This window comes from Symphodus melops (genome assembly GCF_947650265.1).
Source record: "Symphodus melops genome assembly, chromosome: 8".
NCBI lineage: Eukaryota > Metazoa > Chordata > Actinopteri > Labriformes > Labridae > Symphodus > Symphodus melops.
Genome location: NC_136698.1, coordinates 8,531,945 through 8,557,944, shown reverse-complemented (window position 1 = coordinate 8,557,944; position 26,000 = coordinate 8,531,945). Strand labels below are relative to the sequence as shown.

Genomic DNA, 26,000 nt, shown 5'->3' with positions numbered 1-26,000 from the left:
ACTGCTGCTACCAATACCTGAGATCTGCTTGTTATTCAAAGCTAATGAGTTCAAATTTCTCTCTATGGAATTAGTTCATATCACTGTGTATTGAATGAGTATTTTGTGATACTTCATTCAGAGTCATTAGGTGGATTTCTCACCTGGATGCGGTCAGAATAATTATCCAGCAGCAGGACTCCCAGACTCGTCACCTTCTTGGTCTCCACCATTGTCTTCATGTCGGCCAAGAAGTTCATGTGTTTGGACATATCGGTGGCAAGCACCTAATGAAGACAACAACCACAAAAACAGGTCACTGCAACAACCGTGGCCTACAGCAATTTTGAAGCTCTGCACACATTTATCTGGAGGAAGGGTAGGAGGCAGAAAGCTTTAAATGATGATGATGCTGTGCAGAGTCTCTTCAAAAGAGGGTTAGAACTGCCCATCTATTTATCATCCATTACATTTGTATTTTTCCAGGGTTATTTAGTATAGTTTTCTAATACTCATATAAATCAAAACACTTCCAATAAGCTACAAGAGAAACACTGAACATGGGATTAAGCCTGCTTTGACTGGATATTTTGCATATTAGGAGGCAAACCCTATTGGGCCTAACCCTGGTGTAAGATCTGTGTGTAGATGTCAATGCAATGTGCATTATGTGCAGATCCGGCACATAGGAAGAAAGCGCTGTCTGAAAAAGGCAGCCAATGGCCAGTTTAAACAGACTTGGCGTCATTCCAGCAAACCTACTGTGGTCTGTGAACATTTTCACAAAGAGAGCAAACTGTTAAGGTGTCGGTCCAGGTGGAGAACGACTGCAGAGGTAATCAATACTGAATGTAAAAGATGTAGCCGTCTCACCATGTCAATCACCATTTTGCGGAGGGAGTCTTTCTGCTTCTTGCTCAGGTTTTCAAAGATGTCACAGTTGTCCTCTTGGAGCAGCTTGAAGCCAACAGCGAGATGATGATTTTCCAGCACTGAGGCATCGTTGTACATCAGAGCAAGCTCAGAACCTTCAGTGGTGTAAATTGAAGTTGTTAAATAACATTTAACAGAATGACTCAAACTAAATGCTTCTTACTGTGATTAAATGTTCTGAATCAGTGCTGACTGAAGCACAGTCTTCATAAGAGCCAGTGTCCTAACACACAGCCTGGAAGCCTGTGGCTACAAATAATACAAATTATATAAATACAAGTTGGCCCAAAGTACTCTTTCTATAATCTGAAGCTTTACCGCCACAAAATAAAGAACTTTAAATAAATAATTCCCAGGTCAAGGCAAAGGTGAGTTTCAGTAGACTATTTCATTTAAAGTAAAAATGTATGACTAATATACGAGTATGTCAGCTGAATGCGAAGCAAGTTGAGAACATTGTTTCAAACTGTTGTGTTTAAAAACAATTTTAAAACTATGTTCATGTTTGTATGGTTTTCGATATTTGACGTGGTCTGGAGAAATAAAAGGGAATCAATCCCTTATGTGTATTAATTATTGTTGTGGTCTTGTACAGGGACGGATAGAAACCTACTTGTGTTGATCAGAAACTGGTTGGTGACTCCTGGGTGGTCAACATCGTGGATCGCACTGGCAAACAGAGCAGCCATGATCTCCAGATCTGTGAACACCGCCTGGGAAGGCACAGAAAAAAACCCCCAACAACATACAATTAAACGAACACACTGATTAAACTATTGTTTTGACCTTTTTTCTACACACACAAAAAGTTACTTCCGTGTCCTGCTTACTGACGGAACTGTGGTCCGTATGTTTATAATCTACATCCATGAAAACTATCCTTCGCAAAGTCCTCATAAGTTAGAACAACAACATCGTCTTTCTCACTTCACCTCTAGAGCAGGGGTGGATAGGAGGACGTGAGTGGACTGCACCACATCTGCAGCATGAATGTTGTTGTGGTAAGCTACATCAGCGTGGTAGTGATCCTCCAAGGTCATCATGAAGGTGATGAAGGTGTCACTGGGGATCTTAAAGGTTTTCAAAAGGTCTCGCTCCTGAGAAGTGAGAAGAAGGAAGAAGAGAGAGTTGGAGTCAGAGTAATCCTGAATTACAGCCTCTATTCTGTGTTCAATGTGTAAACTTTATATTGGTCGTAATTTCATTTCAGCATAATCCCTGAATTTATTCAAATTAGATCTTTGGAGAGGGGAGCATAATGAAGGATTTACCCACCTGGAAGACGGAGTACATGACAACCGTCAGAGGTCGGTTTCCAGAAAATTCAGCTATCTTGAATATATCCAGACCCCAACGGTTAATGTTCTCGACCTCCTGTTGAAGTGAACAGGTCATCAATGAGACACAGAAAGACACAGTGAGTGTATGTTTGTGTTTTTTTTTGGTTTGTGAGCATTTCTGTGTGGACAAACCTTGGCAAGCATGCTTTCCTGTGATGTGCTGACTCCAAAGCGAGGGATGCAGGTAGACGCTAAGCCGGGGCTTTGTGTTACTTTTTTCACCCCAATGATCTGTGACATCGGCCTCTTTTTCTTCTCCTTCTCCTTAGGAGGTGGAGACAGGATCTCCACGTCATGTTGTTTCTCTGTGTAAACATCGAAGCATACCATTTATTATATGTATATCTTTGTAAAATTGCAAAACACTTCTTCCTCACTGTAATATTTATCTACTGACACAGAACGTTATGACCTGTTACTGAGGTCTCTTAAAGAGCTGCTGCACACAGAGAACTACAGTTACTACCGTAGCTACCTGAAGCCTTTTATAAAAACTATCAACACTGAAACTCCCGAAGTTTATTTAAAGTTATTATGAATATGCACATCTCTGGTCATATTCCATAAATATAATTTTTTTTACAAAATGTACTCCATTTGAAAGCTAAAAATTCAACCAGACTTCCTCAACTGCACAAAAAGTTGCTGGAAGCTACAAAGCTTCCTGGAGCACCAGGAAATGGAAATGACTGTGCTGAATAAATCAAGCACTGCCTCACATGTCACTGACACAGCACAGCAAGAGACAAAAAAACGTGTTAAGTGTAGATTACTCATCAACGTCTACTGTTTGCAACCAACCTAGCTTATTCTGCTAAATGTCAGCTAAACTACTATTGTTCTCTCATTGTTAATGATCAAAGCAATCAGCAGCAGCAAGGTGACACTGAAAACACTCAAAGTTGATACAAACTCAAATTCAAACATTACATTTACTGTTTCTAAAACTTCACCAACTCTCAGCAGGCTGAACCGCACGTTTCAGCTGGTGTCACAGTGGTTACTATTACCACTGCTTGACTCTTTTCACTACAACTGTAACATCCATCCTCACCTAATAGTCACAACTACCCCTGATTAGAACGGACTTGTCCTGTAGTTAGACCTGCAGCATGTGAACACGTGTGTTAGTTACAGAACGTACACCACGGACCGTGTGTGATAATAGGAAATCAGTCTTCAGCAATGCACAGAGACATTTAGGGAGAGCAGTCTGGATACACTTAAAAGCTATTAATGAGCAGCTTGATTCATTTCAAACCGACCGCCACGGTTGATCTGTCAATCGACATGAACATCATTTCAGCTGAGGTTGGGCAAAAATGAAATCCATGTAAACAGAGCATCCCTTTCAAATGTCTTCGACCAAACATACTGCTGTTTTACCTTTATGTTACACTCATGTTTTAGCTCAACTCGCCATTTTCAAAATACTAACGCGTCTTATTTTGGTAAAATTTTACATGCTTGTTTTTTCAATGCATACTGAGACTAATGACATTGACAAAGACAGGACTTTACTGTGTCTCACAGTAAAGTGAGATCTACATTCACTGTATGTACATCAAGGTTAGTAGGTCTCTGACACAGATACATACGGGTAAAACTAGCAACCTGCAGCATAACTCTGTTTTCAAATTCAAAGTATGGTGACCATAAATGTGACATATAGCAGCATGAATAACAGGAGTAGAAAGCGAAGGATGATGGGTAAATCAGCCTTTCAGAAGCTCAGCCTTGCCTCCAGCTTGATGACAAAGCACTTCTTGTGTTTTTCCAAATGTGGGAAAGGTTTCATCACGACCACAGGTTAGAGATTCTTTTTAACTCAGTAAGAACTTGACGTCCTCTAAGCAAAAAAACAGAGATCACAGAGCGGTGTCCACCACCAGAATCACCATAATCTTCCTGATGATGAATGATTTGTTGACACAAAGGTGCTGTTTAAGAAGACATGACAGTGATGAACGTGACTCATCCTCGTTTGAACAAAACTAGACAATAATGAGCCCATTAGCAATCAAAGACAGCCTGTTTCCAAATATCATCCTCCCGGCAGGCAGGCAGGATTTCCTGACAAATATCCCGATCAGAGCCACGATGTGAGCCCACGACAGCATAAAGATGCAGAGTGTCACATCACGAGCACTGTCTGGTCCCTCTCACCTCTCTCACAATGCCTCCTCTTCCTCACTCCCAAAACCATCGTGTTCATTTCCAAATGCAGCCGGCTCCATCCTCGTTCGGCTGGACCTCCATCCTGCCGGCAGGGCTGTTGAATACTGAGCCTCCTATTGATGCAACGTGCCGTCTAATAAAACTGCACCCTGTTGCTACGACAACGCCACACAATGTGTCAGGGAATGCTGTCTGTCGGCACGCCTCCTTCTCCTTTAAGGAGGGAGAAATCTTACGTTCTCCGTTCTGTCTTATTAACAAGCAGTCCTCCTCTCCAGTCAAGAACTCTGCCTTATATTCCTTCTTACCTGTAAAATTTCTCCTTCAAAGAAATGTTGAAATCCCCTTTTAGATTCCTGATACGTCCCCCCGCTGTTGTTTCCTCAAAACCGTTTACCCCTCTCTCTTTTTTTAAATGTAATGCATTTTATTAGTCCAATATACTTTATTCACCCACCCCCCAGTTGATTTCATATTTGACTTTACAAGAAAACAAATTTAAAACGTCCATTTCTGCGTAAAGCACTATGAAACGTTTTATGCTGATCTCATAAAACAGACGGTAAAACTGTCAATAAAGCTAAGTCATGCAAATGCACAAATAAGTTCCTGTTAGTTAGGAGGAGCAGGCAGCACAAATCACTGGCATGTTTGCTTCATTTTGTGTCATTCACAAAAGTGTTCTTTGAACAAATGTTTTATAAATGCTGTCATTTCAATGAGATGACTCAAAATAGTATTTTGATTGTTCAAATAAAAAAACAGCAAAAAAAAAAACAGCTGAAAAAGTTAAACAAAAAGATAAAAAAGCTCTCCTGTATAATTTACATCATCTATAAATGTGTAATTTGTAAAGGCTTTTCGATGAACTCTAGATCACTTGTAGCTAATTGTAAACTTCAGTTTCCATAAAAACACAAGTTAAAGGAATGATTATCAACAAGGATCTAACGACCCAATCGCAGCTCTCCCTTCCACAGAGACATTTGATTCGTTTCAGACGGGTAGTTTAACTCACCGAGGAAGGTGTTTGCGATGAACTCTGACACCTGATTTCCTGAGCGGCTCGTCTCTGACAGCTGAGTCAGTTCACGGTTTAGCATTCTCTTAAACTGTGAATAAAAAACAAAACCAGACACAACAATGAGGTTAGTCTGTGGTTAGGTTCATATCTGAATACATGTTTAAACATTAATATGATCAATTAAAGAACTTAATTAGACCATGATGGGGAAACTGTCATTAAAAAAACACCATGAATAGAAGTCTCAAAATCCCTGAGTTCCTCCTGTTCCCCTTTTTGTCCGTTCCATTTATCACCTTTAATTAACTCTGTGAACACACTCCTGGAGCACATGATATTTAGCACATACTATGATTCACATGTGACAATGCTTTGCCACTCATTGATTTTCTGAGTTTCATTGATAAGATTTTGTTGCCCGAGTAGAAGAATAGGTGATGCTTCAGAGATATTCTAATATATATCTAGTATATATACATTGATTTTGTTGGACATACTGTCATCCTCAGTGTAAAATTATGGGCAGAGAAAGGTGTCATGCAAACAAAGTAACTTAGTTCCCCCTCGCAAAGATCCTCTAAGTTTTTTTTAATACTTTGTTGAAATGCTTTTAAACTACATCACACAACATCCCCAAAAGATGTCTGTTTGAAAAGACCTGGCCAAATCTGCTCTGTTGGTAGCTGGAAAACACTAGTATATATATATATATATATATATATATATATATATATATATATATATATATACATATATAAATAAGGCAGCAGTAGCTTCCACACTGATATGTAACATATTTGACCTGTGCTGGCTGAGGGAGGGGATGTGGCTTTGAGAGAGATGCAGTGTTTACGCTGCTACTACTATATGATCAAAAAAAACAAAAACCATTTAGCTAATATTTGGCTTACTTCTTCTGTAGCATGTGCTTCCTCATGTTTTCCTCTGTCTCTGCAAACTACTCTCACATACCCACATGAATTCACACATTGACATATTCAAATTATATTTAACATATTTGTTTGGCTTCATACCAAAACACAGTGCTAATATCAAACAATTAATTAGTGTATGCCTTGCTAACATGCATGACTTTTTTTAAAATCAATTTGTTTGGCATACACACATATACATGCATACACAAACACGCTCCTAATATTTAGCCCATGTGGGGATCCAGTCCTGCTTTAGATCAATTTGGCAGGGTCACTGTTAAACCTTCTGCAGAACTTGCACTGATGGCCATCAGATTCCCATGTAAACAAGGCAAGAAGCTTTCTTTATCACTCACCTGTGCAAGTCTCCAGCAAAGACTATCGAGGAAAGCCGACGCAAGCATGTCAAACTGCGAACGCTAATGTCACAGGTAGTTTAAATCCAAAACCACATGCAGACAAGGTTGCTTGTTTAGTATGGAGTTGTAATCTTCACATTCATTTCTGCTCCACGCACAGCAGAGACGTTTTGAACATGAGAAAGAAGTCTGTTTGGAAATGAATGTTCCCATAATCCCATGTCCTGTCGTGGAGGTGAGGTGGGGGTTTGAGGGTCAGGGGGAAAGGGTAGGGTGTTGTGAGATGATGGAAACTGGGGATGTGGTCTACCATCAGGGTAGAGACGGTGTGACTGCAGTCACTTATCCAACTACTGTCACACACTCTCAATGAGACGCGTATGGAGAGAGCAGGAGGCTGTGAGGAACCCCCCTCCCACGTCCTGCACACGGCTCCCCCTTCTCTAACCAATAAGATTCATCCTGCTTTGGGGGCTCGGTGGAGAGGAGACATCTGAATGGTTGACTGGGAGTTGGCGGTAGAAATAATGCAGCCACCAGGTGGTGTAGAAGAGCAGGAAGGAGAAGAGGATAAAGATGCTGACCCACTGATTCAGGGGAGGAGGGGTCTGGGCCATTCATGATGCCTGGAGTTTCACAATGTGTTCCAGTTCAGCTGTTTGTGTTATAGCCCCTGAATTTATCTTTATATGTGACTTACATCTAGTCTCATTATAACACAGACAAAAAGCTTCTTTTTTTTCAACACATAATTGGCATCAGTTAATCAAAGGGTAGCTTATAGCTTGCTTGATCTCACCACACTACATGAACATGATTTAATCATCAACATGATGTGCACACAGCCCTGCTATTATTGATAGGAGCCCACTGAATGGGTACAGTGTAAAAGCACTGCTTGTTGAAATATTTATTGTGATAAATTCAGACTTTTGAAAAGCGTTAATTATATTTTAATGAAATATTGCAATAACAATGCAATTATGCTTTCCTACTGAGAAGTGGAGGTATTGTCAACCCACCTTATTGGACGCCATTTCACCAACGGAGTGTCTTGTTTGCAGCGTCTCCAGCTGGTCCAGACACCAGTCAAGTTCCTCCAAAGTCTCCACCGCCAGCTTCTGGTAGGGCTCCTCTGAAAGGTCAAACACAAGCATGTTACAGGTCAGCCAATAAAAATGAAATTGTCTGTATCTACATCTTACAAACCTAAAGCAGGGGTTGTAACTAAAATGGGGGTGGGGGTGGCTTATTAAGAGTTTTGCTTACAACAGTACAACAGCAGCTCTACCTGCAGTGACTTACATGCCACAAATCTCACAGATATATTAGCACTGACCTGTAAGACATGGCTTACACATGGGTATCTGGGTGCTGGTTGTAGGCCGCCTGAAACGAGGAACAGATGCAGTGTTAGTAAAATAAGAAAATGACAAGCAGATAGTCACCTGCACGAAGCTGCACCAGTGATGAACACGCTCCAACAAAACCAGAGTTCACTCAATACTAGCAATAAAGTTGTTGCAACAGCTGAGATAGTTCCAATGTCGGAGTCGTTTACAACGTCAATCTTCCACCTGTGTAGCTTGTAGTGAGTATACAGTCCCCAGTTAAATATGGTTGACATGGTGTTTAGCTTTGAAGCATGGGACAACTTGGAGGATGAGAAGGAACAGAGGTTTTTACCGCGACATCAGTGCTTTCTGTTCCCCATTAACGATGTAATTGTATCCTGCTAATTAAAGAGCACTGTTAAAATGCCTTATGCTTGAGTTGAGGATTTCATCCCTCGAGACATTGTTGATGTTTCACACCAGCTGTAGATTTAAGGTGTATGATTTAGCTATCATTAGGTATCAACGAAACAAAGACACAACTTAGGTTAAACGCTGGTTTTCAACGTAGGCTTTAGTGTGGAAAATGCAGAACTTAAACATAGCTGGAGCAACAGGCCACTGGGATTTCCTCGCTTTCTTACTTGTTTCCCACACGGTCTTGGAGATGTGTCAGCGCAGCAAAGTTAGTCCTTACTGTTCGTAGACTGGCAAGAACCTGGAAGAAAAGAGAGACGCAAGAAGTGAGGACGAGCCACTCCAAATATTCAACTTTTTAAACAGCTTGAAACAGCTACATTCTTCACAAAAACGATAATAAGAATTTGGATTGTTAAGTTTAGAGATTTCCTTTTTGGTAAATGAGTTCAACATCCAAATCGGTTAAAGAGAACACTGTAGATACAAGTGTTGAAATAAAACATAAACACAAACAAATAAAGACTTTGAGTGAAGAGACTATTTCTGGATGTCAGATGAGTAAGGGCCTTAAAGAAGTAATGTGTAATGTGTTTGGTCAGGTCGAAGCTTACAATTACAAAAAACGAGTTTCAATAGAAACACTGCCGAGAGGTTTATCATGTTAACAGCACGGGCTCCATTTAGAACCACATCTTCAGACCACAGACAGCAGAAATAAAAAGTACATTATTTTTATATTATTTATTTATTATTATTATTTATATTATATTATATTATTATTATATATTTGTCCTGCTTTCAATATTAAAATTTTGTGACAGTGCAAATCACTATTGAATAAAAGCAGTGCCTTGTTAGCCAACCTGTCTAAGAATCAGTGTAGGGTAAATCATACAAAAGAAACACAAACGTTTTGAAAACTTGTTTGCTAAACCAGATTTTTTTACCCTTTGCTGTCAGTTTCCAACTGTCACCAACTGAGTGCTGTCATAGAGCCACTTGAGGGTAATAATGGATTTATTTTTAACTCAAGTTTTATGAAAGTGGTCAGTGACTACAGGAAACTCCAGCTCGTACAGAACCAGCAAAACGAATGCTACTAACCTGTGCAAAAGGAGTCACGATCATGTCTTCTCCATGCCTGAAAAAAAAAAAAAAACAGAAAGAAACATCCAGTGAATAAACCATTTACTTGATTGCATCAACTTAAAGAAGAGACCTACACAAATAATGACAAGGTCTGGACATGGGGACGATAGAAAGGTTGGAGTTCCCTTCGAGCAATAGCAACAGGGGAAAGGACATTTTTGTAGTTCTACAAATAATTCTTAGAGGCAAAGATTAAGATCAATTAAGTTTGACTTCAGTTGGTAAAGCTGAGGAACTTCAAACTTAATATACACTTGAATAAGACTGATAGTGCAGTACATATAACCATTGAAGTTTCATCTAACTAATCACATAAACCTGCATGATGTAATGTTTCAAATTGAGTCATGTTGAGCTAATTGTTTTTTTAAAAGTGAGCTGCAATCAATCATTCTATATCACATTATAATTATCAAAGCTGTTGCTTTCAACAACTAGTCAACATGAAGTTGCGTGGCTTGATGATGAAGTTGGTTTGAAGTATTTAACAGCTAAAATGTAAGGCTACACAGAGAGGATAAAGGGAAAGTAAATATTTTATTACGTGATGGTGTCTGTCCGTGTTTCTTTGATCACTCAAAACAAAGTCAACTCTGCTCTTTAACAGGATGTGCCTCCAAGACAAATATTTGTAGAAGTTGAAACGTGCAGGTGACAAGAGATGCGCGTGCATTAGGTGGTGAGGAAAACAACATTTGAAAACTGATTCTAAGAAGTCAAAATCGTGAGTGTGTGGTGGAGTAGGGGGGATGTTGGGTGGTAGTGGTGGGTTGGTGGGTTGGTGAGTTGGGGGGGTGGGGGGTGGGGGGTGTTCACAGCAGTCTTCACACTTTGTCTCACCGAGGCTGCCAATTGACTTCCCAATGCTTCAATCCTTCCTCCCTTCAAAACAAAGGAGCGACAGCTATTGGTAGTTGAGACTGCTAGCTGCACACAGAAACCTTTGGCTGCATAAACAGGCAAGAACTGGATCAAAAGCTGAGCTAAGACTACAGCTCGGACTTGACTTGTATTTCCTAGCTCCACTTGACTGCTCTTCTCTTCACAGAAAAAAAACGATCTCTGCTACCAAAAACGTCCGCAATGCCCAATGCAAAAAAAGAGAGCAATGTTTAGAGTATTAAACAGTAAATTATATTTTCACATAAAAGAATTAGTATAATATGTATGTTTCCCCTGATAACTCTTCTGTAAACAAAGAACTAAATGTATTACATTTTTAAGGTTGATTCCATTATATAATTATTATTGATGTCTTTTTTTCCACCGTTGACGCACATTACTGAGTGAAAAATCAAGGGACTGAATTTATTTGTATCAACCACCTAGTCTGAAAAATTAAATAAACAACCACTTTATAGCTTGAAAGTATAATAACCTGTTAAGTTAATTGGATTATTCAAGCCTTCTTCCACTGTTGTAAGGTAGTTTATCACGGTTTCTTCTGGATTCAGATGCACAGATTTCTCCTCAATCTAACTCAGCAGCTCCACCATGAAAGAAGCATGAAGTTAGGCTACAGGTCAAAGGAGGATATGACTGAAATACTCACAGGTCGCTGGCAGTGGACGAGTTGCGTGACATGGTTTTGGGTGAAAGGTCGAAGTCGGAGTCGGAGCGGTAGAGGAAGGACTCGCGGCGTTGACTGTGAGGGAAGTTGGCCTGAAGAACCAGACCAGAACCGGGGCTAGTCTGAGAGTCCAGTGGACTGCGACCCACTGACAAGCCATTTTCCACATCAAAACTACAGGGAGAGAGAGAGAGAGAGAGAATAGATACATGAAATGACCGTTTACTTCAGGATTCTTTACCTGCATTGTTTTAGGTAGTCAGGTGACAGCCAAGCAGCTGCTACTACTCTATTTTCAAAAAGTGGATGAGAGAGTGGCCTGGGGCTGTATAGTACACATTTTTAAAGAATTATCAAGGACAATAATTCAATACAACATTGACAGGTTTGTGAGCTATATTGGAAGACAGAGATTATTCTGTGCAGTACACACAACACATACTGTGAGGTGTATTGTTACACATGGAGTAAGAAAAGAAAGAGCTGATCTAAAGATAAGGCACGGCTGAGATAAGCTCAGTGATAAAGTGTCTGGAGATGGATGTGAAATATAGAGAGGCAGCATGTCCCATTACCAGATGATATTCTAAATACAGTAGCATGTTTTATATCAACAAATTATCTCAGACATTCACAATCAAGACAGTGAAAGCCATGCTTAAAAAAAAAAGTTTAAATAATGACGTCTGTATGTACAAATCATCCCATTCAGAAAAATAAAGGCTCAAAGTATATCTGATTCTGTTGTATTTTTCCCCTCACAGTGAACGTCTTTTTTGAAAAAGGCCCTCGTGATGACTTGCTTTTTTCGTGAACGCACTCTAACAACCATATTTCCCTCTGCTATCTCTATACGACGTCAGCACTGACTTCATGCGAGGTACGTCACCAGAGCTACTTGTCTATACAGCCCCAGGCCACTCTCTCATTTTACCCCCTCCAAGCCTCTTTACTAAAAGACACCCCGAGCATCCATTTAAACATTTTTTTTTGTGTGTGATTAAAATGAAATCTTAGTTGTTGTTGTTTTGTTTTTTCATAAAATCACCTTTGTCCACTTGATTTCATCTCAGGTAAGCACACAGTATTACAGCCCCTCTTAGTTCATATTAAATCCACTTGAGGTTGAGAATTGCAAACAATTTTTGAGAGTGAATTTTCCCTAAGTTTCTGTTCAACCAAAAAGGAGTGAAGAGCTTAGATAGAGAAATGTAGGAGACAGGTTCTTTGTATTTCTTCTTCGAGATAATCAAAATCAAAATGTTTGTAGTCTTTGCACAGCTCATTGTCCCTCAGCAGGACTCTGCCTTCTCACAGACACGCTGACTCGACTGATAAGAAAGGTGAAGATACTGTTCATTCTACTGACAGAGCCGAAGATTTAAACCAGCAACCTTTTGGTTACAACTATTCACATTTTGAGACGATAGAAAACAATCATTCACAGAAACTCAAATCACTGTTAAATGATCTCTCAGTATTTCATTCAAAAAAAAGTTGTCTGGCTAAAAGAGCCCACTCGTTCTCTTATCATAACAATAGCTAACAGAGCAATGGATGCCAGATTCTAGAGTTTGACTATTTTTAGCTCAGTGTGCCTCAGGCACTCCAGCAATAGCAGTGGCTGATAAATCAAAGATGGCTATTATGCAATCGATGCTGAATGAAAAGCCTAATTCACAGAAGCAAGAGAGAGAGGGGGGGGGGGGGGGGGGGGGGGTGTTGGGTTATGAGGAAAGCTGTATCCAGCACAGTGATGTGGCACAGCATCTCCCACCTGATTGGTTTGGCACGACAATAGGGGCGGGGCTGCAGCAGGGCTTACCTCAATGATAACCCTCCCCAATACACACCTCACCCAAAACCTATTTGACAACCCAGCCCTCAGCTCGGTGTAGCCGGCTGTCTCGTCACAGCCGGCTACACCATCAGAGGAGATCAGTGACGTCAGAAGCTAAAAATAGATCTGCCTGCCAGGAAAGGGGGGCACTAGGAGACTCGTGACAGTGCTTACGTAGATGACCCCCCCCCCCCCCCCCATCCCCATCCCTCACCCAAATATATATTTGAACATATGACATTTTACTTTTTCAAATGGTGCTTTTTTCAGAGTTTAGTTCCTCTGGATTGCTCCCTTCAATCCATTGTTTAGCTGCAGAATCGATTTCTTTCATGAATCCAGCTGAAGCTCTCCGTGAAAATGAAGGACTTTGAAGCTCAAGGACACTTTGACAATGTACATGGTCACTGTCAAGATGTGATTAGGTCAGCAAACCACTGGATTAAAGGAAAATGTTCAGTGTTCATTTGTAATAATTAGAACACTGAAAACAAAGATTTGGCGTTTGTAATTATTAGGCTTAACTGATAGCAGTCTCCATCATGTAACGATCCAAGCTTACAGACCTGATGATACTGTTACTTGATCTTGAATTACATCATCATTTTTGATTTGCTATGCTTTCTATGGCTGCAAACAATGAATGCACAGCACGTTTCTAAACACAAAAGATAAAGCAATGTCAACTATAAGAAATGAGACATCAAGTAATTGTTCTTTTTAAAAATGTCCAGGTTTGTATCATTTCACATTCTACAGATTTGATATCACCATTGAGCTTTTCAGCAGCTGCAGTTCACTGGAGCCTACTGCTGATCAAAAACATGAATCCTCCCATTCAAGTAGCCAACAGACTTCTAATAGGGAGACAGCTCCCACTACTGGTGAATAAATGAACTGCAGCTTCTTTCACTTAAATGTCTTCATCTAGCATGGCATTGTTTTGACTGTTTTAATTTGAAAAAAATAAATCTAAACCCAAATAATTTTCAGAAGTGCAGAAAAAAAAATCTCTTACTTTGACTGAAATGTACAAGGACTTTTCATAACAAGGCACTGCTTAAAACATCTCTTATGGATCCTAATTTTGGATCTTTTGATGTCTTGACAGATTAGCTCTTTCATGATTTCTCTTACATTGCATGTTTCTTAGCATCTGTAATAAAATGTAAAATAATTTGAAGTAAATATTTCATTGCATGTCAGTAAAGTTAAAAAATCTATTATGTTTTTTTTTCTTCTTTTCTTCCTTAAAATAGAGTAGTAATGGAAAAGCACAATGGATGGTACAGCTCCTCTCGGGAAAATTAAGTTTCTGCAGCAGGAAGGGAAAAGTATGCAAAGTAGGAAAGTAATGCAAAGGATATGAACCTACTGAATAATGCAAGGGATAGGAAGCAAACAAGTAGAAGAAGGAAGATGATGGACAAAAAAAATGGAAACATCTTCAAGAGTTGACATATAAAGGCTGTTGTGTGTGGATATGGTTGAAAATGTTGACAGATCAAATACATGGTTTGCCAAAAAAAAAAAAAAAAAGGTTGAACAATTATGAGCCATCATGAGACTGTTAAGATGCTGACAGCAGACTTCAACAAAAAACACTAAAAGACACGACTACTTTCATCAGCAGTTCTACAACAATATTTCTCAAACTTCCATCAACGCCAGTACGATTTCTAAAACAGAAACTTGCATCTGTAAGTGGGTAAAACAAGACAGGCAGGCAGGCAGGCAGGCAGGCAGGCAGGCAGGCAGGCAGGCAGGCAGGCAGGCCTCTTGTTCAGTCACAGCACACATAACAAGTTGACCTTGGTGCGTCTCCTGCCTCCAGCATTGTTTTCCATGTCTCTGACGTAAATGACAGCTCCCTTTTCTCTCTTTAACCCTGTTTTAACTAAACTTTTTCTCACACTCACCAGCACACAGCCCACATCAAAGTCTGCCTTTGTTCCCAGGATGTTTAGTTTAAACCTCATCACAATATGGAAGGAGAGGGATCCTTTTTCTTCACAGTTCAGTTATGAACGAAGAATTCCATTTACTTCATTAGTAAAGTTTTGCATATTTATTTACTTTTGCTAAAAGCTGATGGATGAGGAACATCATGAAAGCAGTATATATAGATCAGGGGTGTCAAACTCCAGTCCTGGAGGGCCGGCTTCCTCAGACTATTAGAGATCTCCCTGCTTGGACGAATGAGTGACTCGTTATCAGGCTTCTGCAGAGCTTAATGACAACACATTGTTTTAAAGCAGGTGTGTTAGAGCAGGGAGACGTCTAAAAGTCTGAGGAAGCCGGCCCTCGAGGACTGGAGTTTGACACTTGATATAGATCAATCCACGGGGGAAAATATCACCAATGTTCAAAACAGTTAGGGTCACAAACAGATTTTTCCCAAGCCATTTCTTCAGTTATATTTGACGTCATGTTTTTTCACCAGCTTTATTACATCTTTAAACAGTCTTATAATAGCGTTAGCGTTTCATACAGCACACAACACAACACAGGAAATGTGAAGCATGACTAGCTCCATTTCCACGCATGTGTGATTGTGATTCACTCATGGGAACCGGGGCCGAGGGATTTAAGGGATCCATGTGAGAGGGGTACAGAAAACAACAGTCAATGCCAGATGTTATTTGATGGTGAATGACACAGGCCTAGGGTCAGAGGTCAACCGTACACACACACACACACACACACACACACACACACACACACACACACACACACACACACTCCCTCTGGTTTTCTTCCCTCACAGCGTGGGAATTGTCAGAGGGACCCAAAAACACCGTGACGGAGGGGAGAGGTGCGGAGGAGAGGAGAGGAAGACAGACCAGGGTACACTTTCTGAATATGAGTGTGTTCATGAGATACAGAGATACAGACATGGGGGGGTGGGTTTGTCAATTACTTCTTATTGATTACAAATTAAAAGAATAAGGCAGTGTGTGTGTGTGTGTGTGTGTGTGTGTGTGTGTGTGTGGAGGGGGGGGGGGGGGGGGGAGTAAAGGGAGTTGTTTGCTTTACACCTCAAGCCTATTGTACATTTGATCTGTAAAGAGCAGAAAAACAACCGGGGCCTCCCCCCCCTCATCCAGCCCTTTGTCTCACATGTCTTTCCTCTCACTTCCACTGTGTGTGGTACATGTGTGTTTACATAGTCATGGCATTACACACAGAGATGTTGGCAGGATAAGAGCCAAGAGCTGCTCATGTCAAGGCAAGCACCTTGTTTAAACAAGGCACCATAAGCAATGAGTTAACCTCACTTCATCTTCGGTTGTCACAACCCGTCAGTATAAATCGCCTTCTCTTTATCTTTGCTGATTCTTTCAATATTAAGAAATCTCAATTTGTTTTAGATTAGTCAAGAATGAGTAAGACATCTTGATGATCTGGAGATGAGTTTCAGCTGATTGATTAATTCTAAAAAAAATTGTATTCAATTTTATTTAGCACATTTCATACAAATGTAAAACTCCATGTACTTTACAGAAGACACAAATAAACAAACACAAAACAAACTCATTAAAAAAAAAGGTCAGGTCAGGATGCCCCATGCTGTACAGGGTTAAATTGAATGGCTGGTAAAATAAATAAAAAAGCCTAAATCTCAAAAGGGGCTGAATCTGTGGAAACACACTGTATGAATTTAACATGGTATCATATGATAAACAAAGGTCAGTTCAGCCTGAATTATGAAACTGTACACAATAAAACAGTACACAGTATCCTGAGAAACTGTTGGACATGGAAAAAACAACACATTCGTGCAACACAAACTGGGTGGATGTAAATTGTGTAAAGGTCACACATGAGAAAATGGAATGGAAGGGAATCAAGCCCAGCACTTCTCATTACGTAATGCTAATTTACAAATAAAGGAAGGAATAAGCAGGCTCATGTTTTTGAGTCATGCAGTTGTGAAAGCATTAGAATCCATATATGGACTCATCTCTAGTATTATGTGTCCTCTGTTGTTTACGATTCAACACAAATGACAGAATAGTAGACTAACTGTGCAGTCTATACGGAGTAGAAACCCTTCTTTTCAAAAAACTGTTTCCAGTGTTGTCGAGTGCCACACCTCCATGAAGAGCCTGTTGCTCTTTCCATCCACCTGACTAGCCAAACAGAGACAACACTACGAGTCCAACACCAACATCTGATCTCAGAGCATGCTTCTCTAAATATAGCAACGGGGAGGAGAGTCAAGCCAGCTGCTGTGTTTATTATTTTTCTATGTGACCTTTGACCTTAAGGCAGGGGAAGGACTTGCTTTCGAAAACAGTAGACCTCTGTTTGGATAGTCACAAGAGAATAAAAGGATAAAAGAAAGGAAGTAACATATGGTGGCGTGAGGCCTAAAAAACTCTCATCAATTTCTGATTGTTACATTTTGGTGAAAAGCCTTAAATGAGTCTTAAATGATTATATTTATAACTAACGGCACACATGAGGTAAAGTCAGTAACAAAGGTGTTGTGTTGTGTTGCACAGGAACAACTGCAGGGAGAGAGTGAGTGCTCACAGGTCTTGATTGGGTATCCAGCTATTGTGATGCATTAACGGACGTGTAGCAGAAGTATCAGGCAATTTATGATATAAATACTGTATGATATATGATCTTGATACAATACAATATTATTATACCACATGTACGATGGGACCTGTAGGCCTTGAGCATGCTTTGTATGTCAGCCATACAATGCTGTCATCAATCTTTCTTTGCATTTACTATCTATCTTTAGCATTTCTATTAAACAAATGGGAACAAAAAACAAATGCACATCTCTTTGCTGCCTTTGCTGTTTGGATATGAATGATCTGCTCACACAAAAAAAAACAAAAAAAACTGCACTTGCTTTTTTTATCCAACTGGCCTTGAAGAATGAATGTATCTTGCTTAGTTCTGAAGTAGTTAAATTTCAGATCGCAGCCAGCCTCTAAGATTGGTTCACCCTTCAGGATGGATATTGATCATGGAGTCCATGTGCAGTGATTAGCTGCGTCTCTCCAGCTGGGGAGAAATCCATACAGTGGCTGATCAGCATTAACATCATTAGAGACTGGTTAGGAGGGTCACACACTGGGCCAGAACCACCCAGAACCACCACACAACACACTCACACAGGCACTGTGTGATTATGGCCCCAGCAGTAGAGATCTAGATTTGGCTCCAGAATCGACCTGAAAATCGAACAACCTTACATCACACTGGTGCACAACTGGACAGGTCGGTTGTGGGCACGAACACATACGCGCACACACAAAGGTCTATCTTTGCCCAGCAACAAGCCATGCTAAGTTTTTCTCTAATCATGTTCATACAGCACTAATTGGCTTCTTTCGGTATACAGTGATTGAGTCCAGCGGTACGACAGAGTGTGCCACTTCCTCTTGCAATTAGCCCAGGGCAACCAAGGAACAGCCAATCACAATGCTACTTAACAGCTGACATCAAAATGGTGGAAGAGTGATATTTCTTATTCCTTCTCTGCCTTTTCTGTGTTGATTCAATCAAAATGTTATTAAGGACTCATGGTTCAGATAAGAATAGCAATAACTCATTAACAATTTATTCAATCATCATAAATTTAGGTTCAAATGTTCAGGGAGTGTCAAGAAATGAGTCTAGCAAAGCACTTTGATCCTGACCCATTGGAGGCACCAAAAATACCAAAATGTGTACTCATATATTGGGTAGGCAGACTCACCAAAATCGGTGAGCATATTCTGGTGTTGAGCAATAATCTGAGTCTCAAGTGTCAATTGATTGATGAAAGTTGCCATGGACGATCACATATTTTCATTACTCAGAATGTGTTTCATATATCCTGATTAAACTGAGAACAAAAAGGACAACTCAAAAACGTCACCAAAAAGACGTTACTAGTAAAAGATGGACTAATTCAAATTGATTCAAGTTTGTCTAGTTATACATTCATACCAGTTTATGTAATATCACATATGTTACTAGATTTTATTTGAGGTGGAGATTGTGTTTTATTTACAGAGCTTTATCAAAAAATAAATAGCTACAGTATATGTAAAGTTACACTTTTGTGTAAATTGTGTAATTTTCTTCTCTTCAATGGAAATTATTTGTTGATGTCAATTAAAAAATGTTGCTCTGTTGAGCATAAAAAGATAAATTAGATTGAACATAAAAGAGGCAAAATGTGTTGCCCTTTCAAGTTTTTTGCAAGTTAAACTAAAAATCCTAACATAACTTGAGACACATTGAGTTTCATTCATCTCTGTTTGACAAACGGTGGATCTTTCAGTGAACAAATGTGAAACCAGTGTTTGATTGGTCGACCTGTTTTTTTAACACAATTAAATCAGATGGTGAGGCTTAAAACCTGCTGGTTGCCACTGTTTATTGTTTATTATGAACAGTCTCTGAGTAAATAAAGGCATTTGAAGTCATTTAAAGGCATTTTGGAAGAAAATGTTAAGGCTGAGAAATTTTGCAATTTGTACAATTTGTAAACATGGCTCGAAGTGTCAAACCAATACCCATCACAAGATATACTGTACATATACCGTGTATTGACTCCATTATACGTGTATATTTTTAAGTGTTACAAATTACACAGGAACACAGTCTTGTCTTTCATTGCAGAATTCATAGGGATTTTTTTACCTGTATTTTCAGATGTGTAGCAGAATTTGAAACAGATTACTATCTTTGCCTTTTAAAGTAAAAAAAAAAAAATCAAGTTATTCAAAGTCCCCTACCTGGCATTCGGCAGTATGGGTGGAGCCCAGGAGTCTACACAGGTGACCAAGTTCACCTGTGATTAACAACACCGGTGCAGGCTGCATGGAGACGCCGTGTTTCCTCATTTGTTTAGATTATGTGAAAGTCCATAAACAACACGATTGTCTCATTCTGCAACCAAGTTACGAAACAAAACCCCGTTGTGGGTTGTTCATCTTTTCCTAAGTTGGTAAGTATCGCTGGAGTCACAGAGATTTCAGCCTAACACTCAGTCCACTGTTCAAGCAGTAATATTATACATAAAAAACACACAGTCACACAAACACAGTCGCACATGTCTTCTGACGTCAGTTGGGGTTTCATGGCTGTCACTGCAACGTCGATCGACCTGCTCTCAGGCCTACAATTATTTCTGGACCAACGCACTGCTTGCTGCAGTTCTGTTTTTTTCCTCGTAATAAGAGACCAGAACCTGAAGGATGCTATGATAGACAATAAAAAGATACACACAGGAAACCAGCTGGCTGAGCGAGGGGACGCAGTGGGTTTTCTCTTGAGACATGTTTGTATAGGAACAAAGAGGAGTGACTTGAGAGGCCCTCAGTAGAGGCGTCCTGCAGTTCATCGGGTTGAGGCATCAGCTGTGAACAGGCAATGATTTGGGATCAACTCCAGGGACGAGCCACTGTCACATCAATATTTCCTTTAGTCCTCAACAAGGGTCAAAAAGGTTTTTGTCACGAAATGTCACTACAGTATAATGTGTTTGATGTGATAATTTAATGATGCAGGCCAGCTCCTGTAATCAGTTGGTGAAAAAGAAGAACAGAAAAGGAAAACATCAGTCATGACATAACATGATTTGACAGCTGGAGGGAAAACCACAGGCAACTGTGAAATGGCAAGGATACAGGACAGGAGACTCCTTTTCGCCCAAAATGCACAACAACAGCTGTGTATGAAGTTCACACCAACACCAGCATACACTGACAGTTAAAGACATACATAAAACAAACAGGTCATGAGCTCCAGTTCAAATGAACACCTGTTTACAGACACTGAAGTTATGTAATCGTGAGCTCTGCTCCGGCATGAACACAACTGAACTCTCAGATCACTCAGACTATAGAGCTGTCTTTGGTATATCATGTCAAGTTTTTACCTTTTAACTTTTCCAAGTAGCAAGTTGCGTAATGCATTTAGTACCACAAAACACATCAAATCCAATCCATGTGAAGCTGTATTACTATGTTTCAAGTTAAAGTTTTGTTCTTTTGGTCTGTCCGATAGGATCAACGCGCAGAGCGGGTTGGGTAGAAGGTTACATCAGCTACGAGCAAAAACGATTAATGAAGGGTGGAAGATAGGGAAAAGGTGAACAGTATTAAACTGCCTACAACAGCTCAGCGGCATGGAACTTTTTGCCAGCATCGAGTATTCATTACTATAAAAATAGAAGAAGCTCATATTCATACATAGATTAAGTGCAGAACAGGTTCATTCTATAAGCTGTGGAATACAGAGAGATGCCTGACACTAATAGTGAATGAAACTTAAGGAGTAATATCTGGAGCATGAGTGCAGGTAGGTAAAGTCTAACCAGCTGCAGGAGGGAAGAAGGAGTCCTCTGATACTGTGAGCTGATCCCTACTCTCTGTAAGCACAACTTAAGTGCATCACCATAACTGACGTGACTCTTTGTTTACATTATGTAGCACCATGATGACCTTTGACCTCATGTGTCTGAGCTCTGTGTCATGTCACACTGTGTTGACACGGGCTGAGGCCCGATGGGTCGGCCAAGGGTGGCACCAACAGAGAGGTCAGAAATCATTTCTGACATTTTGGGAGGGATCGCATGATGTAACCTGAGAGAGACTATGAGTCAAACTGTGTTTCACCCCAAACATTGGCTTTAAATGAAATATCAGATCTGAGCCAGACACCGCTATCAAGACAGAAGCTCCACCAGGGGAAGCTCTGGCTCAGTGGTAGAGTCAGTCTTCTCTCAACTGGAGAGGTCAGGGGTTCAATCCCCTGGTCCTGCAGCTATATGTCCTATGTCATTAGACACTTAAATCCAAGTTGCTCCAGCTGCTTCGTTGGCGCAGTGTGAATGTGTATGAATTAGATTGTTTATTTGCTCTATTGCTTGTAATGTTTCACTTAAAAGCAAAAATGCACCACAGAGATTGAACGATGTTGTTTCTCTGTTTCTATATGCATGACCACATTTGGCTTCTGGAAATAATAAATACAAATAATCTGAATTTGCTAATGGCTGAAGAGAGCAATATTGAATACTTGTGGATTTTTAATCTGCCTATAAAAGCTGCTTCCCCATATTAATTGAATCGGTGTTTGTGGTTTTAGTCAGTGAGAATGTTTTTTAAAGTTCCCCTTCATGTATATTCATACAGAGGGAGCACAATGAGCTGCTAAAGACCAGCTGACCACAGCTGTGAGTTACAGCTCATTTATATTAACACTGACTTGTTTACAAAGCGAGAGAACCTGAGTCACCAAAAATGTTTAAGACTGTTCAACCTTGACAAAAACAAAACCAATGTTTGGTAGGTGTGAATATTAGGAGCTTTAAAACAGTTATAATTTTATTTTATTTATTTATTAATTATTATTATTATTTATTTTGTTTTATTGTTTTATTATTATCATTTATGTATTTATATATATATATATATTTTTTTTATATCTTTACAAAAAAGGCATACAGTATATTTTTTTTAATTGGTGGCTTGGCTGATGACGGCATGACTTTCTAAAAGGCCGCCTGCTACATTAGTCAGATCTTTAACATAAGAAAATACACAGACACAGATCAAAATAGCTGGACTGCTTTTTACAAAATATAGTTTGCAACGACAAAGTCACAAACTGCTTTCTAATTTGAATGTTACTTGACTTGTGTAGGCAGAAATAAGTATGTAATAACTTATCAGACCGTCCGCAGTACAGGCCAGGGTGACACATTGAAGGCTAGTGGTGATGATACAAATCTTCAACATGTCAAATGTGACATTTCATAGGGAGTGAAAAACACAACGCTGCACAAGTGAAGAGACTTTTCATCATGCTAAGAGACGATCCTGTAAAACTGTTTGTTTTTTCGAAAAGAATCAACAGCACTCAGCACTCAAGGCTTCCATAACAAATGCAATACTTTGGGTTGGTTTTAGTGCAGTCCAAGCGTCTAAGGCTTTTCAGACTGTGCCCATCAATAACACCCCTTTATTTATCAGGGGAAAAAAACAATTTGGTCTAGAAAAGCATTTTCCTCCACAGCAGAGTCGCTCAGAAGCAGATGTTAAACATCTGCACTGATGTAGCTATGCATCTGTTAGCCAAAAATCATCGTTAAAAAAAAAAAAAAAGTTTATGGGGAAAGCGATGACGATAGCAGCAGTATGTTTCCGTATAGCAACTAATGAGAACTGCAGGGTGCAGGTTAAAGGGAATTGACCAGTTATAATGTGCACTCTACTTTTCTCTGTGGCTTTTCGACTGTGTTATTACATGTGGTTTATCCATCAGGTCTATAAATACGTCCCACCCTGCGTTCATTAGAAATGTGCCTTTGAAGGTTTTTTTTTATGGCCGGGTTGACATTATAAAGACACTTTGATCCCCCTCCCTGACAAACCTGGCGGATGTCGTCATGACTTTCTAAAAGGCTGCCTGCTACATTAGTCAGATCTCCTTCAATGACTCTTAAAGAAACAGTGACTTTCAGGTTTACTCATGTGGGGATCATGAAATACGAAATGTGTGTTTGAGTCATGGACCAGTAAAGGGCGATTATTTCTGTTCTACTCTGACTTTATGTGCTTTACATCCTGTTTATGTTAAAACAATAGTTCATAACGTAACATTTTAAACTCAAATAAACATGAGGTTTTTTGGGGGTTTTTACCACTCCATTTGAACCTGAGGATTCAAGATTCAAGATGTGTATTTGTCACATACTTATACAGATGTAAAGACTGTTCTGCAAGGCCGTGCAATAACAGTAAACACTCAATTTACATCGACAGGTAAATAAAGACAAACAAGTGTCGAGCAGGTCCGATTTCTTTGCACGTCCATGTTCTTGTATTTTTCAGTGAAATGTAATTCATTACTTAATAACTTAATAACAAGTACAGTTTTATGGTGTAGAAATCTAATTTGATTTCAAGGGTTTCTCCTCAGTAATAAAAAAACAATCAATAGTTTATTGCGTCTTTCGACCAGTATTTAGTGAGTGAGGATATATTAAGTCACTCAGGGCTCACACATGTTCAGCAGATCCTGATTCAGCTCTTCCTGTTTCCCTAACAATTTACTCATAAATCAAACACAAGTATTTTGTTCAGTCTACGCTGGACACCACTGTGCTGTTGTGGTTTTGACGCCATTTCGACTGACAGAACGGGAGTCGAATGATTTAGTTCTGAGAGGTAAAGATAATTTCTTCAGTCTTCAACAATCTCTTTTAATGTGATTCTGACCCATGGTCTCCTCACAGCTGATAGCTTATCATAAAAAAAAAAAAAAAGGAAAAGTGGATCAATCCTGCTTCTGAAAAGATGACTGTATGACACAGTTTTTTTAAAGGGATTACATGGCACTGAATACTTAATGAGTAGTGAGAAAAGTACACAAATGTCTATTCAGGCGTGCTTTACACAGACGGACTGGACATTAAGTACGAATGATAGCAAAATCAAAAGGAGATACAAATGCAAGGTCACTATAGAAAAGTGAGCATACTGAGCGACACTGATAAACTTTTTATCTTATCCACATTATCGGGAACACGTAGAGGCAGAAATTTTAAAGATAGGCAAAATCCCTCTCCAGCCACACACTGTCACAGAAATAAGAATATTATAGGTCAGTCATGTTGTAGTAACTTCACGTTTGAGTCTTAATAACAGTAATAGTTCAACTGTTCAGTTAATTGTAAAGCACCACATTTCACCCACTATAGGCTGAACATCAACACTATAATGTTGAACTTAGAGGGGATTGCTGCAGATATATGAGACATGGCGGACGTATTCAAATGACTGTATAAAGAGCCTAATTTACTTCATTGGAAGAAAAACCTCTCATGACATCATCTCTTATTTAGGAACTTCTTTCATGACTTCGTTTTTATGATTCATATTTTGTGGGTTGGGCATCCTGTTGTGATCATCCATCTAATGTAAATGTTAGCGTAGGAGATACAGACTATAACGATGCCACATCCTAATTCATCACATGTGGGGGAAAGATTTGTGAAACTTTTTCAAAAAACAGAAGAGACAGCCATGTGCTAAGCTTTGAAACTATGACATCTGAATTAAAGCACATCTGTCCTACCGCCTGCGCTTCTGCACGATGTCAATTGGCCGGTTGACAGCACACGGTGACCCACAGATATTTCCATTCCTCACTGTGAAGTAGCGATCCTGGACCGAGGGGGCCAGATACACACAGTTAGTCGGTAAACTCATGTTTGAGAATGTTTTCTTTTCCCTTCTGTTTTGTTTTCTGCTAATCCTTCTCTTCCTCCTCCAGGCGCTCCTCGACTCGTAGGCGCACTCTCTCCTCTCCCTTCACAGCACACCAGGTTTCCATTGACCCATAGACCGGCGGAGGGAAGCCTTCCTTGATGTATTTCAGCATCATGCCGCCACTCAGAAACCAGTCGAGGGTGAAGTAAGGAAGGCGGTTCAAAGGCGCGTGGCTTTAAGTCTCCTTTCTTCAGCAACACTCTGTTTCATTCAGTTTGGAGAGCTGAGGCTGTTTGATTCAAATCCACACTGAGAAGTTCAGAGCTCAGCTTTCTCTCTTTTCTGGAGATATACTCCTCCCTCCCCTCCTCTCTTCTCTCCTCCCTGTCTCTCCAAGACTCTCTTTGTGTGTCTCCGCCAGCACATGGAGGCTTTAAAAAGACATGAAGTATGTGCATGCGTATGTGCAGTATGTGTGTATGCAGGAGAGATAGAGGGGGGTTGTGGTTTACTCGTTATGTCATGTATGTTTCTGTGTGTGTGTGTGTGTGTGTGTGTGTGAACGCGCGTGTGTGTGCAGATGTAGATGTGTGGTGTTCAGTATATGTTTTTTTTTTAAACTTCCACTCTTAACAGGAAATGTCTTAGGCAACCTAACACCTGTGGGTACTTTCTTTTTTTTACACACACACACACACACACA

General features: G+C 39.9%; 1 protein-coding gene across 7 annotated transcripts in view; it reads right to left on the bottom strand.

Moving 5' to 3' along the window:
- Positions 1-26,000, bottom strand: part of LOC306828790 (3',5'-cyclic-AMP phosphodiesterase 4C-like) — a 79,198-nt gene that overhangs the window by 5,949 nt on the left and 47,249 nt on the right. For 3 of the 7 annotated variants that reach the window (XM_079351445.1, XM_079351443.1, XM_079351448.1), the window contains 13 exons: positions 11,204-11,395; positions 10,492-10,533; positions 9,607-9,643; positions 8,727-8,800; positions 8,088-8,137; positions 7,771-7,883; positions 5,449-5,542; positions 2,385-2,557; positions 2,188-2,286; positions 1,845-2,009; positions 1,526-1,625; positions 853-1,007; positions 144-266 (listed from right to left, as the gene is read on the bottom strand). In XM_079351445.1, the coding sequence (XP_079207571.1) occupies positions 144-266; positions 853-1,007; positions 1,526-1,625; positions 1,845-2,009; positions 2,188-2,286; positions 2,385-2,557; positions 5,449-5,542; positions 7,771-7,883; positions 8,088-8,137; positions 8,727-8,800; positions 9,607-9,643; positions 10,492-10,533; positions 11,204-11,395 (1,417 nt within the window). Of the gene's footprint in view, positions 1-143; positions 267-852; positions 1,008-1,525; positions 1,626-1,844; positions 2,010-2,187; positions 2,287-2,384; positions 2,558-5,448; positions 5,543-7,770; positions 7,884-8,087; positions 8,138-8,726; positions 8,801-9,606; positions 9,644-10,491; positions 10,534-11,203; positions 11,396-14,980; positions 15,241-25,163; positions 25,825-26,000 lie in introns of those variants that run through there. The other 4 variants (XM_079351446.1, XM_079351444.1, XM_079351447.1 and 1 more) reach the window with 3 other exon arrangements.